The sequence below is a fragment of the Syngnathus leptorhynchus genome, chromosome 10 (genome assembly GCF_054491065.1).
Source record: "Syngnathus leptorhynchus isolate UIUO chromosome 10, UIUO_Slep, whole genome shotgun sequence".
In the NCBI taxonomy this organism is placed as follows: domain Eukaryota; kingdom Metazoa; phylum Chordata; class Actinopteri; order Syngnathiformes; family Syngnathidae; genus Syngnathus; species Syngnathus leptorhynchus.
Window position 1 is genome coordinate 7,834,182 of NC_141204.1, and position 18,114 is coordinate 7,852,295.

General features: G+C 40.4%; 1 protein-coding gene across 6 annotated transcripts in view; it reads right to left on the reverse strand.

Annotated features, from left to right (window-relative positions):
* Positions 1-2,191: 2,191 nt before the first annotated feature.
* pde10a (phosphodiesterase 10A) overlaps positions 2,192-18,114 on the reverse strand; it is a 38,512-nt gene continuing 22,589 nt past the window's right edge. For 2 of the 6 annotated variants that reach the window (XM_085922409.1, XM_085922413.1), the window contains 20 exons: positions 11,001-11,029; positions 10,153-10,276; positions 10,014-10,063; positions 9,775-9,915; positions 9,511-9,666; positions 9,229-9,279; positions 8,673-8,731; positions 8,482-8,533; positions 8,247-8,389; positions 8,025-8,117; positions 7,757-7,943; positions 7,061-7,203; positions 6,779-6,862; positions 6,541-6,691; positions 6,294-6,449; positions 5,350-5,522; positions 4,892-5,003; positions 4,713-4,793; positions 4,439-4,527; positions 2,192-4,331 (listed from right to left, as the gene is read on the reverse strand). In XM_085922409.1, coding sequence (XP_085778535.1) covers positions 4,232-4,331; positions 4,439-4,527; positions 4,713-4,793; positions 4,892-5,003; positions 5,350-5,522; positions 6,294-6,449; positions 6,541-6,691; positions 6,779-6,862; positions 7,061-7,203; positions 7,757-7,943; positions 8,025-8,117; positions 8,247-8,389; positions 8,482-8,533; positions 8,673-8,731; positions 9,229-9,279; positions 9,511-9,666; positions 9,775-9,915; positions 10,014-10,063; positions 10,153-10,276; positions 11,001-11,029 — 2,174 coding nt within the window. In that variant the 3' untranslated portion in view covers positions 2,192-4,231. Of the gene's footprint in view, positions 4,332-4,438; positions 4,528-4,712; positions 4,794-4,891; positions 5,004-5,349; positions 5,523-6,292; positions 6,450-6,540; positions 6,692-6,778; positions 6,863-7,060; positions 7,204-7,756; positions 7,944-8,024; positions 8,118-8,246; positions 8,390-8,481; positions 8,534-8,672; positions 8,732-9,228; positions 9,280-9,510; positions 9,667-9,774; positions 9,916-10,013; positions 10,064-10,152; positions 10,277-11,000; positions 11,030-18,114 lie in introns of all 6 variants that reach the window. The other 4 variants (XM_085922410.1, XM_085922414.1, XM_085922411.1 and 1 more) reach the window with 3 other exon arrangements.

Genomic DNA, 18,114 nt, shown 5'->3' on the forward strand with positions numbered 1-18,114 from the left:
TCTTATTAGCTGATTTCAGATTGAGGTCATTGGAGTCATTATCCCTGTCGGGAAGAAAGCAGACAAAATGCTTTGTTTATAAGGGATAATCGACAAACGTTTGATATTTTAATTACCAGTACTTTTTTTTATTGTATGAGGATATGTGAGGATTGGATATTGCATCTTTTATCCACCCATTTTCCTGTGAGCAAAAAGTATTGGAGCACATGATTTACATGTGTTTTGTTGCCCAGATGTATCCAAACAAGAAATAGAGCTGAATGCCTGTACCCAGTTTAAGATTTTGGGTTTTGCCTGTGCAAACTACATTTATACTTGTCTGATGTACATCCAACAGGGAAATGTCAATGGTGAAAAAATGGTTACATTGAGAGAGGCGGAAAATTGCACATGAGGGAAATATTGGCAATATCCAAGCAAGCATCTGGTATGCCCTGAAAATGGATGGACGCGTATTCCTTGAACAAGAACAACTTTTATGCTCTTCTTGTTCATTCTGTAAAAGCTCCATGCATTGCTGTTCACTGAAAAATGTTCAGCTTCCTTGAAATCTATTAAAGCATTTTTTTTTTTCAAATGATTTCCAACTAAACTCTCATGAGGACTTATTCCAAAACGGTCCACTGGACCCTCTTTGTGCCTGTTGCAATGACAAAGTGATGATTTGTTCATAGAAGCACTCGGAGCATATGATTTGAAGTTAGCATGTGCAATGGCCCCAAAGCATAATGTGCTGACTGACTTGAAGGTGGTTTTACATATAACAGTGGAGTGTCTCAAGAACTACGCTTTAAGTTTTGCTCCTACGGGCCTCTTATGGATAGAACATTCTGTTATTGAATGTGTGTGTGGGTTTGCTTTTTCTCATGCTATATTAAGGCGTATCCTAAAGCAAAGAGCTTGAATTGGCAAGCATTTCTCGAGTGAAAATGACCACAACACCTCATTGTAAAGTAGTAGAGCCATTTCATTTTTGCTAGTCATTCAGTAAAAAAACCCAGCATGTATTACAACTTGTTAACATTCAAAATGATTGTAGAAAGGTTTAATGATCACACACAATATTCATCCTGTTTTCTTTTGAGGCAAATAAATCTGGATGAAGTTTGAAAGACAAAATCCTGCTATTTTTCGAGATACTTGAATCATAATTGTTCATTGGAATGATAACAAAATATAGAAAAGGAACATTCAGTACCTCAAATCTACTGTACACTTAGAAGAGGAGAAATAAAAATAATATGAATAAATAAATATGTATGACTTTTTATTCTTTTTTAATTATACTTTCATTATGTGCAAATCCCAATAACAAATAATTAATATAATGTCGTGTAATGTAATGCAATATAGTATATAATGAATATAATAACAAACGACAACTTTCCATTTGTGTGTAGCCATTTATGAATAAGCACCATTGGAGTCATAGTGGACTGCTGATCCACTGGCTTGACACACCAGGACTGCTGTTTGTGCTACTTTTGCCCACCCAACACGCCAGGGACTCACTATCCTGCCTAACACATGTGACGGCACATGCTCAAAAAAATCAGCCGGTGGCTACAGTGGAAATGGAACAAGCTTAATTTCCCCCAGGATGCATCCAAATACAGATTAGCCTTCACACACATCATCAAAGACGTCAGTGAATACTGCCAGGCGATCTCTGCTCTGACACCGTCTTCAGATCCTGACGATGACACACTTGCACAACATCTAATGAGGATTGCAAAGGTGTGAATGTGGCCAAGATGAAATTAATTATTAATAATAATAATACCACAAGATCGAAATGAAAAGGTGCATAGAGAAAAAAAAGTTATGAAATATATATTCGTATGTAATTTATATATAACTTCATCTCCACTCTGAATGAACTTTTGAACTTCATCATCACTCGGTTGTCAGGGAAAGGTTGACTTCTTGTTTGTGTATTCAAGGTCTCGCTACAATAATTGTACTGTTGGACTGCTACATTTTGCGCCTGACAACACATGATGACCTTGTGCTATTGAATTAGAAATAAAAATGTTCATTTAACACCCATGCTACAGCTATCAAAGTTGCAAATCACAAGTAAGAATGAAAATGTCAACATTCAACGAGTGAAATTTTCAAAGGAGAGAAATAATAACTACAACACACACACAAAAAATGATCCAACCAATTTTGTATTTTACAGGTATTTATTAAAAGTCATTTTGGCTAGTGCTTTTACGTTTACATTTGAAACATTCCTCAATTATTCTGGGTAACAGTAACATGTATGGACCATTTCGTTTCGTCTCAAACAAAAAAAGGCCAACATTATTTTTCTTTGTATAAAAAATATAAGTTAATTTAAATTTAATTCTAATTAAGAAAATAATAGGTATAATATCAATAATATTAATAATCAATAATCATTATCACAGAGAATAAAGATATGCTAAACATAGTGCAGATAATGATATAACTGGTGCTGAAAAGTAGAAGGAACAGTGCAGTGTTGTGGACGTCACCGTGTTCTCAACCATGTGGGGTGAACGTTAATAGACACTCATACGCTCTTGCAGACACACACACACGCACACACACACACACACACACTGAAAGTGCATGACTGTCATTCAGTTTAGCACCATTAGAGCAAATATAGATTCTAGATTGTACACAGTACACCTATTACTGTACTTTATATGTAAATTATATATCAACTTCAGTTTAAGTGCATGCTAGTTGTTGCTCTTGGTTGGAACTTACTGGAAGCAATTTGAACAGTAAGACAGAACGCATCAATGCACATGCCACATTCAGGGGGAGCAACAAAACAAACACTGGATGTAAAAGTTTACACATCCCTGTTCAAATGCCGGGGTGTGCGCACTTGTGCAACCACTTTTTCTCAGGTGTTTGATTTGAATTAGCCACACAAAAAGACTTTTTGAGTTATACATTTGGTAGGTCACATTAATAATTGACGTTTTGTAAGGGCTTCTCTTGAAAGCCGGCGTTTGAAGAGGGGTATGCAGACTTTTTATGTATCCACTGTAAATGAACATTCACACTGTTGGGGCCACTTCAGCATTTGTAATCAAATTATTAGCGGGACTACGTCCACTGTAACAACCTGTCAGAACAGACCTAGAAAAAGTATTCAGGAAGTTCTTGGAAAATCATTTGCAGCAGACTGAGCGGATGGTGACGTGTTAAACACACCTGCAAAAAGTCAAGCAACAACTTGCTGGACAATCCCAGAGTTACATGCATCTTATCAGATTTGACACTGATGACACGGAATAGTGCTCAAGTCGCATTTCCATCAATCACGTCTTATCTTCTATGTGTGGAAATTCCAGGAAAATGTTTACAAGCTGTCTTAAACATATGTGACTGCTTGCAGAAGGTTCCAAGTGCTAGTGATGGCCTGGGGGGGCAGTGCTGTGATGGGGGTCAACTTCAGGGCCACACATTGTGACTCTCTTGTGACAGTGTTGACATACAATAATCCCCTTCTTCTCGTGGCCATCCGTTTTTTTTGTTGTAAAATATATCGTGCGAGATTGCTGCCACCTCTGTGTTTAAACAAGTTGTGTGTCTTTATTCAAGTACTGCAAAGGATTTTTGCTCAAAAGTAAGAAAGAAAAAAAACAAAAAAAAACATTCTGACGTCCCCCTCATCTATCTATCTATAAGGTGGCATTGTTACACCATGCATGTTCAATGTACTACACATTCCTTCTGTCTCTGAATACCTTGCTGAAGTAGTATTGACTCATTTACCACAGAAGGCAAACAGTACCATTTGAAAAGGATATGAACCCACACAACAAGGTTTCACATTACCTTCTTGTGAAAGGTTCAGTGTAAGGCCTCTCAAATACAAGACCACAAAGAATCAAATCAAATAATAATTAGAATAACAATAATAAGATAGGAATAATCATAAAAACATAAACAACCAAAATGGCACAAATCCATTCTAACAAATAAATTCCCAAACGGAGGATGAGGAATTTGACTTCCTCCCCCGTTAGCTGTCAGTCAGTCTCTGGGATCGGTAAAACCATCAGCATTGACACCTCCGTCGACCGTCACCCATTGAGGTAACTTGTGTTTTTTGTTAAGTCAGGGCGCCTTTTTTGCTGATCCAGCTCCTGCTCCCCCCACCCCCCTAAAAAAAGCTTCATAACTGCGGCAAGGTTCAGTTTGAACTTGTCATGATAAGCAGTCAACCCTTTGGTAGTCAGTTGTCCACCTTGACAGGTCCTGAATCGGAAGGCCGGCTAGGAACGACATCCTCCACCTCACCGTGCACGATCTTCTCCCATTGGCTCAAGTTCTCCCTGTGATACACACACATCACCTGCTTTAGAGTCACACTCAAACATCTCCAACAAAACAACAAATACCTTTAGAGGCTGGGAGACTAAAAATATGATAAGATCCTTACTTGCAGGCTTTTAGAAGTGGACTGGATGGAGGGAAAAGATCTGTGAGAGTCGTATAACATGGAATTGCTACAGCATTGTAGAATCCCACCTAAAAATGCAGAATATTCAAAAACCATTTCACAAAATGTAAGAACATTGAAAAATATGATGCCTTATTCTAATGAAACAACACTGTGTGTGTATAGCAATTGAATGTAATTGAATTCTAAATTCAAACTATAACCTTGTTTTTAAGGCGCTGGCGATAAATAAGCGTAAGTGTGTAAGTCTTACTTGGCCTTGAGGGACTTCATCCTTCTTGTCTCGATCCATCATTGAAATAGGTTGCATCCCAATCTTCTTCATCTCATCTCCCTGTGGGAAAGCAAAGGATGGCATACGTGTATATCATAAAAGTTCACATAGATTGAACGTCTTGAAACACATCAATCTAAACTTGGATGGTGTTGTACCTCGGCCCAGAATTCAGCATAGATGTCATTGGCTGTGAGTCGTGTGATCGGCCATTGCTTAGTTACAGAACACAGGTCACATGCTGTCATCATCAGACCAATCACACGGTCCCTGGAGGCGAGCAAAGCTACGTTATCGCCTTGAGTGCTGATATACTGTTCACTAGTGTGTCTGTGTGTACAACCTATTTTTATTATATACGTAAATTCTCTGTCAAAGATGTTCCAAAATAAATTCAAACCAAGATGTTGTGACTGTAAACCCCAATTTTTCCATCCTTCTGCCTGAATGTCAATACAGACAACAATTTGAAGGCAACAAGTAAACTGCTGTAATATAATCAAGATACAAGGTATTGAATTAAAAAGATGAGTGAGGACTCTTGAAATGTAGGAACCAAAAGAGGACAACTTGAAAGCCTCAAGGATTTCAAGGATTACCCCGACCATGGTCTCACCGGTGTGAATGGTTGTTAAAGTCGAGACCACCTGAGGTGAGAAGCTCCGACAGTTGCTGGTGGTTATTGAAGTAAAGGGCCAGGTCCGTGGCGATGATGGCCTTTCGGATGATCTCAAGCACCTGTTCGTACTCGCTGGAATTCAGGTTGGAGAAAATATTGTGCCCTTCCAGCTATGAGAAACAAAGAGATCAATAAAAAAGCAAAGGCTCCACTTATGAGGCGTTCAGTTCAGCTAGACTACAAGAGATTGACAAGAGTTTTAACCATCACAGATCTGTTGACCATTTGTCCAAGAACTATATCCTCAACGATGGTCTTTTAGAGCAGTGGTCCCCAACCTTTTTAGCGCCACGGACTTGTATGGATGGCATGGTTTTATTGAGCAGCTAACAAGCGAATAGTATGTTGCAATTTTTTTCAAGATAAAATATTAGAGCTCCCTCTGAGATTTGAACTCAGTTTGCTGGCTTCAGAGTCTAGAGCACTATCCGCTACACTATGAAAATCTGGCTTGTACGCCATGCAAGATATCGATCGAGGAGCTAACAAGCGAATAGTATGGATAATAGCTCAATTACAAAATGTTTTCATGGGGGAGCACCAAGCAACTATGATGCAAATTTTTCCAGGCTAAAAAGTTGAAGGTTCCACTGAGATTTGAACTCACATTACTGGGATCTGTGTCCAGAACACTTTTGGCTTGTAGGGCATGGAAGGTATATGCTGTACTAGTAGTGACGTGCAGTGAGATTCATGCCAGGCCCAAACCCAACCCTATTCCTATTAAAAACCAAATTACCAAATAAAAATCATTGCAACTGTATGCCTGGCAGCACCACCGTCTGGTCTGATCCTAGAACTGCAAACCTTTCGCTGTGCGACTGGGATTATGCATAATTTGACTGTCGATTTAAAGTTGATGTCACATAGTAGAGCTTTACCTGCAAAATGGAGACAGTCTGAGAGAAGTGATGCTGCTCCATGGTGGAGGTGGAGTAGAGAGCAGCCAGTGGGTGGTCAAATTTCTGCAGATAAGTGTTGCTGTACCCTCGATGGTCCAGATCATGACAAAGGCAGGCTATCAAGAGTCCCTTCTTCTGTAAATGGAAGGATGAGAATTATCAGCCACACACTACAGACTCATTTCATATTATTTTAAAATTTGATCTTTTTTAATGGGCAGTGGACCTCAAGCTCTGTGAAGGTTCCAGGGGTCTTCTGTAGGATGGCATACATACAGTGGGCCACGGTCACGGCGTGCTTCCAGTTGTGGTAGGGCACACGCCGGTAGTTTTTGCGTACAGACATAGTGAATCGACACAGCTTCTCCAGCTCAAAGCTAGACCGAGCCAAAAAAGAGAAAAAAAATATATATAATGATCCTTAAATCAGATGCTGGCTCCTTAACAGCTCTGCAGTACTATACCTGGTCTTTCCACAGGAGCTGTGAACCATATAGATAAAAACTGCAGGCCAGATCTCTTCAAAGGGATTGATGTCAAAGTGAAACCTGGAAGAGGAGTCAAATTTGCCAGGTTGGTCTGTAAAATTGTCAGGATGTCATTTGAATTTTACACACGATGCAAAACAACTTGGTGGCAACACAGATGAAATGAGGACTGGAATCCATTCAGCACCGTACACGGAACCACTAATACATTTCTGCAGGCCTCATGAGGTGAAGGCCATAAAGCATTCGAAGACTCACATTTCGATCTCTTTATAAATGGGAGTGGGAAGGTTGAGCTGAGTGAGGGTTTTCCATTCTTCTGAGGTGCAGATGCTGTGGTAAGACAGTTTTTCCATTGTCACTCTGTAAATGCATTCAGAGTGGCGAATTCGATGGTACATCTATGCACAAAACACACACGGGAAATTTCAGAAAAGCCTTTATGGAAAAAAAAAACACAACACAAGCAATAGCAACTATCAAAGTAGAACCAATTATGAAAATTCAGTCCTGACAAATCCAATTTACAACATATGGACAAAAGCATTGAAACACACCTCCATTAATCTGCATTGAGGGGGCGACAGAATCTTAGCAACGCATTTTGGATACCTCGTTTTTTTTTATTGTGGGAACAATTTTACTCTTCCAGCATGGTCCAGAAAAGATGAGTTTCATAGAGTTTGATACAAATAACAAGCAAAAAGTTCCACACACTCTAAAATTGTTCCAGCTGGCTCCATTTTATCATCCTGCTGGTGTAGCAATGCTTTTGTCCATATAGTCTCCATCAAAGACCACATTAACTCACAGCAACAATCATTTCAATTCTAAAACTAATCAACACTTCGGTATGGGAGTCATATCTCGCCATTATGACTCTATGCTGTGAAATGTTTTTTCATTGATAAGTAGTAGATGGCTGTAAATGAGCGTAGGTGTGTATCAACTCACATTTGCACAGTGTAAGGCCAGGGCACAGAAGACAGCAAACATCTTGAAGTTGTTCTCATCTGTTTTAGTGAAGGCACTACCGCTTAACTTATTCACCATCTGTACTACTCCGATAACAGTCCCCCTGCTCACGATGGGCATGCACAGGATGTTCCGCGTGGTGTAACCTGTTTTCAAGTCCACCTCTCTGGCAAATAAGATCCAAGTATCACAAAGTCAGTTGAATGCATCGGTCGCTGTTCAATGAAAGGACGTTTCGCCCGCTTACCGGTTAAACCGCGGATCTGCATAGGCATCTGGGATATTTAAGACTTCCCCTGTCTGAGCCACTTGACCAGCTATTCCTTTCTCTATAGAAAACCTGCAGGAACATATGAAAGGGGATCACTCGATTAACACGGCAGAATTTTATTAGATTGAGAATAAAAACAAAACAAGAGTCAAAGATGGATGAATGTGTAGCAGCTGGCAGAAAGGTGACATCACACACCTAATTTCTTTGGTTTTCCTAAAGACCGGCCTGCCTTCTTTCTCCTCACCGATATCGAACAGGTCAGAATACAGTTCTTTGTTGTTTTGATCTACCTGGAAGAGTGCACATCTGTCGGCATTCACCAGGTTTTTTGCATATATCTGTAATGAAAACAAAGCTATCCATTAGAACAAATAGACAATTGTGGTCTTACTCATTTTCATATGAATTTATGAAAGAAAAGTAGACTTACCATAATGTGTTCAAGTAGAGAATCTATTGCCACAATATTATCAAAGTATGTTCTGTGAGGAGAAGACAGGATAGATTGACATGTTTGAAAAAAAACATTCAAGACATGAAAGAGAATTATTATTTTTTCCTTCGCTTGCTATTATGCTAATGCAGAGGTGAAATTATAGTGCTGTCAAGAGTGACTCTTACTTTGACACATCTAGTAGGAAGTCATTGAGCTCAGTCTGTTTGGCCAGGCCTCGGCACACCTACAAGAAGAAGAAGAGGACGAAATAGGTCAGGTCATAGGTGGACTCATGCATTTCCCATAGCACAATTGCAGCATCCTGCTTGTACTCCAAACACACCAACACGTCTGTCTCGTGTTTTGCAGCAAGCAGCCAGCCCAGGAGTACCGTGCGCTGCAGTCCTATGCAGCTCACAGAGTCCCACTGTGGCCAGTCCTGCAGTGGGACACTGTTTCTCCTAGGTGTTACGCTATGGTTTCACATAAAAACAGTGCTGGGGCATAATGACGTCCTCGGAGACCTTGTTTGTTGAATGTACAGGGCCCGGTTGCAACGCCGTTCCAGTACACAGTGGATTTTTCCATTAAAAACAGTTGTGCAGAAAAAAAAAAAAGCAATGCCACGAACATCATAATGAGTGGGCATGTCAACATTCAGCTTATTTTCAAACATGGATTGAATCCCGTACATTGTAGGCTGCAGCATTTGCAACATTTTTTTTTTGCACATTTGCTCACCTGTACTTGATGAATGGCAACTGAGGCCCACGCTAAGTTTGCCGTTGCAACCTAAAATGAAGAAAAAAGAAAATTGGTGCACTAGTAAAGCAATAATAAGAAATCAATAAATGGAGTAAGACTTAATATTTAGGTTTAGTCTACACTTGGCAGTGTATTTGTTTCATAGAAAGAACTATCGTGTCAAAATAAACAAATCCGAATGCCACCATTTAGGATTGAGTTTCCGATTGGAGTGACTACTAGGCCAGGCTCTATCTTTCATATCTTCGTGGAATTGACCTCTTGGTGGCTGAGGTTGAAGGGCTCCTTTCCCCAGTGCCGACGCAGCTCCAGGATGGCGATGAGGTCCCCGATGGCAGTGAGGATGGGGAGGCACAAGACAGAATGAACACGGATCCCTGAGTCCTGCCCTGTGCCATCTGGGAAGCGCTCGTCCTGGAACAACGAAGGTCATTCCGGAAAGTTAGCTCACTTATGGTCCAGCGATGCAGCAATACAAAACAAATTTCTCACAAAATATAGATTGACAAATAACAACCTTACCCCCATGATGTCTTCTACCAGGAGTGTTTTGCGAGTCTTGGCAACATGAGCTGCAATGGTTGTCCCAAATGCGATGGGGCCAGAAGGGACAAGGCTTGGGGGACCGTCCTTGGTCCTCGTTGGGGTGAACAACAATAAACTCTGCTTGGAAGCATGGGAGAGAAACGACAAAGTGTGAAGGAACTCTCAAACATAAAACAAGACTTGAAATTGTATAAGATTCACTTCTTTGCACTTACATTGTTGCATTCTCCCAAAAAGTAAAGTGCAAATCCATCAGCTTTTGTTGCTGCAGGAAGACAAAGATAACCAAAATACATCTCAAGTTGTCAAAACTTGCTGTTTTTTTGAATGCAAGAAGATCAATCATCTCAATACCTGTTTTGACGATGTTGCAGAGTTCATAGAGCAGCAGCTTGTTGTCTCCTCCAGTGTCCAGGCGTTGCTCCATGTAGCTGTTGAGTTCATACACCACACCCTGCATGTTTGCATCCTGGTACTGCTGGACACAAACACACACACAAAAAAAAACGATTTCCGTACCATCCGACATGCGTGAACAACAATATGGAAAAACAACTGGCAGTTTCCTTCAATCTTTTTCTTGTTGTTGAATGAACTTGGATCTTCCCATCATTCACAAAGACCTTTTATCACATTACCCGCATCCTCACCCGCATCACCTACCCCTCATCCCGAGAGGAGGTCATTGAGGATAAAAGGCTTTGATGCTCACATTCGTCTTAAAAGTTTGCTTATGTAACAGACAGACCTCCTGCCTAGCGCAGGGCCAAAAACCTGTCATGTCTGCAGCGCCTACAGGGGAGGGTGAGGATGGGGGCGCGGCAGGGGGAGCGCCGCACTAGAAAGCCTCCCTCTAGGGATTCACTCCACCCTCCCACATCCTGTTTGCACAGACGTATGGATGACGCATCCAAAGGTTGAGTGACCCTCATTTTTTTTTTTCTGCCTATACGACTTTGTAAGTCTCTTTCATTAAGGTCATGAATCCCACTGAGCCATCTGAAATAGTGACTCCAGTGGGCAGAGAGGCGTCAAAATAAGATGTGAGCTCAGTGTGGCTTGCACAAGGGAAATTTCTCCGACACAGGTGTGTACCGATAAATAGAACCCTCTTAACTGCCTTTGTGAGAAATCGCACAAAAACTACAAACTTTTACTTACTATACACTCAATATATGAAAGTATATGTCCACAAAACATACCCTGCTGACCTCTTTAGATGATGTGTCATCTGTAAAGAGAAAACAAACACATTACACAAAGTGACAAATAATACATCCATGAAAAGCAAATGAGCTTTTTGTATAGGATTACTGAGCCCAGTTGGTCTTTCGTGATCTTAGTCTGAATATTTGCTGTCCCATCTTCCCACACAGTTTGACTATTGAGGGGCTTTAATATCCTTGTTTTTTGTGTGTGTCATTCTTCAAGCAATCATTTTCTACGCTATAAGTCACCCCTTAACACCGCAGAAAACATTTAGGCTCCACAACAATTTGGTTAAAGTAGTACATTTCAACTGGTAAGTAAAATGCTGGTAAATATTTTTAGGACCCAATGGTGAAGAGAACTCAATACTTGTGCAAAGGACATATTCTTAAAGTACTGAATTTGAAGCAACTGGACGTCTTTGGGGTGTCATATAGAAAAACATTTCACCAACTAGACATTAAACCGAGCAACACCCCCAGAGAGAAACTAGCTCACTACAAGGTCAAGACATACTGGACATTTGGAGAAACCAAACAGCCAGAGCACAATTTTGGACTAGATTCGAACTAGATTATATTTCCACATGTACAGAACAGAACCAAGAATATAATGTGTGTAGCAATACTGTTAGGGGTTACCAATAATAATAATTCTAGGAATGAAGGAGATCCAGTTATACAATCAATATCACAATCAAGCTGCACTTAACAACAACTTTTATTTTTAGTCAACTGCTTTGTTATGCAAGTCAACATAACTTGTCATTAAAGTCATTTTAGGAGCAAATGACTCACATGTGACCACCCTGTAGTTGCCACTCCCGTCAAAGAATTATATTGGTGCAATGTGAACTGAAAAATGATTTTTGGGAGCAAGGTTATGTCTTCATCTACAAAAGTTGTCTTTAATTAGAAATTTGTATGCTAGTACTGGTCATAAATCTGGTGGACTTTCCTTGCCACTGCTACATGTGTGAGTAATCGGTTGGCTATCGAACGTCATGTCTGGAAACACTTGATGTGAGCAACTTGGTGAACAGTCACTCACGAGTCACAATCAACTTGTAATTTCACCGATGAACTCATTCAGCGTAGTGTTCCACTGACCAGGCCAAGTCGTGACCCAAACTGCACTAAGGCCAAAAAGGCAAAGCACTTGTTAGTCTAAAACTCAAATCCTCAGATGTTAGTCTATACATTCTTTTTTTTTTTTTTCTCCAGCATGAATGCAAATAACAGAAGGCTCCACAGGAAATGGCCATTTGAAGGCTGGGTGAATTATCAGTGCTGGATGCAAAACTACAAGTGAATGAGTAAATTAAAAGAAGGACTACAAATTGCACATAAATTGTGGATTTATATTTCCTCTTCTTTTACTCAGGGAGACATTTGTTGCAATTATGATGCTATTAAAAGTACAATCCAGAGAGAAATCATTTTACTTGACAAGTACAAAATTCCGAGAGCTCTACAGCAAATTCCAGGAGGGATTTGAGGCTATTGAGAAGACAGTCAAACACATGAAAATTGACTTTGGACATTGACAATATTTGATGATAGCCAATGATAACAGTTACTGGATTTATACTCTGGAAGAAAATAAAATCATTCACACAGTTTGAACAGTTTTCAGTGCACATGAGTCAACAGAGCACGAGAGCAGAAACGGCTCCGATCTCTTTGATAACGTTTCATGTGATCCAAGCATGAAAAGCCTCGGGTGCACTGGAGAGACCAAATCTTACTGACTCAAGCTGGTGCAAGCTTTGAAACAACCCTCTGTGCATGTGAAGAAAGAATTACAGCCGGCCACATTGTTTGCTGTTTTAAACATGCCTCTCTTAGTTTCCTAACTTAGCCGTGAGAGCTATTTTAGAGTGAACTCCTGGCCATGTGTGACGTCAAACAGAAGACGAGGGGGGGGGGGTCTACTTAAAGAATGCAAAGCCTTTGAGAAAATTAAGAAAAAACATTTTTTTTTTCCAGTTTCAGTTTGCTTTTATATTTATGAACAAAATATAATGAAATCCATGTACCTCAGAATCTGTCAGCATCTTCTCCGATCAAAGTCACCAAAATTGCGTTAGGCCATTGGTCTCCAGACTGCACCGGACTTAGATGGAATTCCAGTAGAGGTATATCTTCGACAACTTTCAAGCACCAAATTATTAGCAATTTAGCGCATGGTAAAGCACCCCCCCCCGAGATGCTGTAATATGAACCTCAGTCCAGAATGGTCAAGCAAAAATTCCCAGGGCACAATGAGGGTTGTGCCTGCATGAAAATCAGGATACGCCAGCATATCCGCATGTGCCGGCTACAAAAATAGAGTCCCGGGTGTTCACGTTCCCAACACTGACAAAAACTCGTCCATTCTAATGGCAACCCCTATTTTCAAGAATCGCCCATGCTTTCAGTAAACACAAAACTGAGGGAAGGCCTTTTCTTAGAAAATAGTCCAAATCCGTCCATCCAAAATTACATTCAGTATCGTAAAAGCTGGTCAAGTGTCGATGAGACACTAACATGAATGAGAAGGTGTGTGTCCACTACTCTGGACGGAGACCTTTTAACGCTGCATAATCCCTCAGTCGGCCAAGTCTAACTTGCAGGATCATTGACGGGAGCTTTATTGATCTGCTGCCACGGTTACATAAAATCCCCCACAGGACACAAACCGGCCAGACTGACTCAGCGCTCTATGTGTCAGCCAAGTGGTGGTCTTCAATTGATCTCGTTTATGGAGGACACACTAGCTCTAGATGATGACCTGCTGCATTTCAGGAAATCACAGAACTCCAGGTCTTCAATTGATCTTGTTTATGGAGGACATACTAGCTCTAGATGATGTCCTGCTGCATTTCAGGAAATCACAGAACTCCATCTTTGAAAAATGCAAAAGAATGCCACCCATGAGTTCTGACTAGCAAAGGTGGAGCACATTGACCTCCCTTGACCTTGCAAACTGTTGCTGTCACACTACATTTGTTAATCATCAACACACACACAATAGAAAGCACATTTATCTGTATTCATTGGCTATACAATCGCTATGTTTGCTCGCTTTCACAAGGGATCGGGGATGATAAACCGATGGGTACTCACCAACGTTTTATGCATCAAAGTTAACATTTTGTACACATTTTATTGGAAGTTCCAATGTGAATATTTTTTTACACTGACATGACAGACTATGTTACAGTCTTTAAAGGTTTTTGTAATTCTGAAAGTCCAACCTCTTGAATAGATGAATTTGTTATGGTAAAAATTGGCAAAAATGAATTATGTTTTCCTTTTTTTTTTTTTTTAAATGCTGCATATTTTGCATCTCACATTTATTTCGAACAGAACCCCACATCACATTGATAATGTTTTTGTGTAATCTTTTCCAGTATTTGAAGACCCAAAAGGGTGTTGTGTTATGCTGGCATGAGTACCCGCATCTCCTCCCTCTCCCTGATCACAAGCCCTGCAGGTGAGACGGAGCTCTTATCCCACCAGTGGGGGGTATGTGGAATTGGGGCATGCCACACAAACAAATCTTTGTCTCTGTGTCACTGCCATCCACACTCTGAACTAAAATGGGGAATCAGCTGCTTAACACGCTTGCCCTTTAGGCTCAGTTGAAACAGTCTAATTCGAAACAGAATACACATTTTTCAAGCACTTTTTCAAAGGAGGATTGGGATGGACAGATAACCGTCCTGATTTAAATTATCACAGTTATACAGAACCACAGTTGAACCCCTGCTATCCGTTGGGAATGGGGACCGAGCGCGATCACTAATAATAAATATCCGTGAATAATAAAATTAAAACGCAACAAAACAAAATAAAAACCTATGAGATGAATATAATGAGCAATACGAAACAACAAATGTGTATTTCAAAACAGGAAATCGTGCATTTGTGTTACTATGTACAAAATAGAATCTGCATTAGTATTTCCCTCTTTCTCTTTGTCTCTCTCTCTCGCTTTCTCTCTCTTCCCTCTCTCATACACACTCACACACACTTGTGGGTAAATCAGATGTAATCCAATGTTGTTCATCACAAGAGCCGAAAGAACGGGACACGCTGCAGGGACTGCTTCCAGGAAGCGGTTAACTCAATGTTGATCACATGATGACAAGGCTGGCGGAGCTTCGAAACAATATAAAAACTCATCAGAACTTGGAGGTGTCACCAAAATATGACAAATGGAGACATCTAAACGGGAAAACAGCTGCTTTAATTATCACAAATGTGCAAAGAGAACCAAATAAAAAGTCGTCACATGGCAGTTTCTACATTTTCAGTCTGTTTTGAATAAAAAGTTGTTCTTTTTTTGAAGGACAAAAGCTGCAAAAGAAGTAAACAATTTGGACCTTAAATCAATTAACAGCTGGAAGTATTCAGGTAGTATTTTAAAAACCTCATGGGACTGGACTAAATGTTCATGTGAACTGTTGGTAGGATAACAAATAGTTCTACCAGGTTCTGTAAAGGAAGCTTGGAGGAAGTTAAGTGCCTATCCAAGAGACTATTTCAAAAAGTGGAATTTGATTTCATTTGGAAAAAATACATATCCAAGATATAAACTGTGGATGCTCTAACTCTAAAAAATAAAAATATTTGATGAGGCACAGGCTACACCCGTTAAATTTATGGACCCGTTCTCAAAGCTAAGCCAGCACCACCAAGTGGCTTACCAAAAAAAGAAACGTCAGAATAATTATACTGGTACTGCCCAACCTAACATTAGATTCAACTTCATTAAAGCCAGAACTGCTTGCAGAAACTTGATTCTTTGGAAAGAAAATAGACATGTGGAGCAAACACAATGATGTTCATTATACTGCGTAGTTAATCTAAGGAGAAGCCATCAAATAAGGTTTGGCTCGGACAATGACCCTGACGATGCATCGACTTTGGCTAACAATGGCGTCGATCTCTTGAGTCCTGACTGATCACCATGCTCTGATGCCATGTGCTGCAATGTGTTTATAGATCAAACAATCAATTCTTCTCAGGTATTTTATTAAATGCTATGCAGCCTTCGTATCTTTAAGATCTAGTTTGACCGAACATTGTCGCTGGTATTTCAGGTCAAGGCCTCACATTCACTCGAAGGATTACAATACAAACACAGCAGATTTTTCGTAAAAACTAACGTGTGCCACAATTAGGTGCTATGCATTTAACAATATGATTAATATGATTAAGAAGATTATTTAATCGTAGTAGGTTTTAGCTGAGAAAAAAGCAGATGGAAAAAAAAGGTCCACTCACTGTAAGATTCGGATTGGCAATAGCTGTGACACAAATCTAGAGTTGATGGAACTCCAATTTGTTGGGATCGCAATCCAAATTGAACTATTTTGAATAATTTGCTTCAGCAATCACTCTTTCAATGTACAATTTAGGGTTAGGGGGGCCCAAATTCAGATTTTGCCAAGGTCTTTCTGCCTCATCATCAATTACCATTGCAGTAGCGTCCTGTGTTTTGAGTGCCAGAAAGTGTAAAGGGTGTTTAATACTCTTCATGTTTTTGCACTAAACAGGCTAAAATGATCTCACATCTTCTCCCTCACTGCTCTGTGATAAAGTTCTGCTCTGATTCCGCTGCGCTGACCCAAGCTGAATGACTCCAGTGAGTTATTCCTATTTGACGCCAGAGGATTTGATCACCACCATGAGCCTAAAGTAACGGACACACTTCTATTTGTATAGAGAGTATTGCTACAAAATGTGACAAATCTATCATACGCCAGTTTCCTCTTTAGCGACAACACACCCAGTGCCAGGGCCCTCGCTGTCACCGCCGACAACCCAAACCCCTACTGCCCCCCCCCCCTCCCTCCCCATGGGCCCCCTTCAGCCAAGCTGCATGTCTCTGGAGGACGCCTCTGACGTCAGCAGCTCGACTGGGCTGTGCGCCAGCGCTGTTGGCCCTTGATGGATGCCGTTGGTCTGGGAAACAGCTCACTGAGTGCGGAGCGGTACACACTCAACATGGTCCGCTCAAACACATCCAACAACTTGTAAACAATCGACAGGGCCGTTCCCTTTCTTTCTTCTATCTATCATACACTTTGGAAAAGGAGAATATGTGAAGGTGAGGAATCTTTATAGAAGAAAAAAAAGACCTAAATAATAAAGTAATGTCCCCCCAAAAGTGCACACGGGTTGACCCCAGGAGAAGTGTTTTGGTGCAGTGGCATTTTTTATATGAAGGGAAAACTGCTGGGGCTCCGACCGCTAACATACCAAGCAGACAACAGTCCTCTCGAAAGTACACTATGTATGGCGCCAAGGCACCCATTTTACATAACCCCATGTGACAACACTAGACAAAACACAAAATGAATCATTCTCATCTCAATTTATTTACAAAGTGACTTAGTCGGTGAGAAATCCGGGCAAGTTTAAATGAACACAAAGTTATAATATAGCCTACACAATTGTTTCTGTTAACGTCAATATTTGTCCAGCCCCTTGCTGCTAACTAAGTAAAAGAACCCAATGAAAAAAAGGAAATATTCTAGCCCCACCCACGAGACAGTTTGAGTAGAAAAGAGGAACAGAAAAACAGAAAGACACACTCCAGAAATGACTATGATGAAGCACTATGATCATGAAAAACATTTACTACAGACATCACAGTTCTGTATTCAGATTTTTTAATGGGATTTTAAATGCTTCGGCTGTGCCAAGATATTCTATCCATATAGGTTATGAACAGAAGTCACAAAGGGCAGCCTCCAGTTTTTCACCAACCAGTTCAGGGCTTGCCGCCACAACAGGCACTGACCACTTTATGGCCACAACTCCATTCGGCCGGAGATGCTGTGGCGATTAGATGCAGTATTTAAATTGCATTTATTTAGAATAAATATTTTGTGTATTTAATTAAGCAGCATCAGGTAAAGAAGATATGTGCATTTACGTTAAAACAGGACGTTTTAACATCTGGGGTTGAGTTCCTCTTTGATTTTTTTTTTTTTGGGTTGTATCAGTCAGTTGTACGTTACATTAAAACATGTCCTTTAGGGAGGGAGGGGTTAAGCAAACTAAATGTTACATGGAATTTTAAGGCAGCCTGATTTATGCATGACTCATTCTG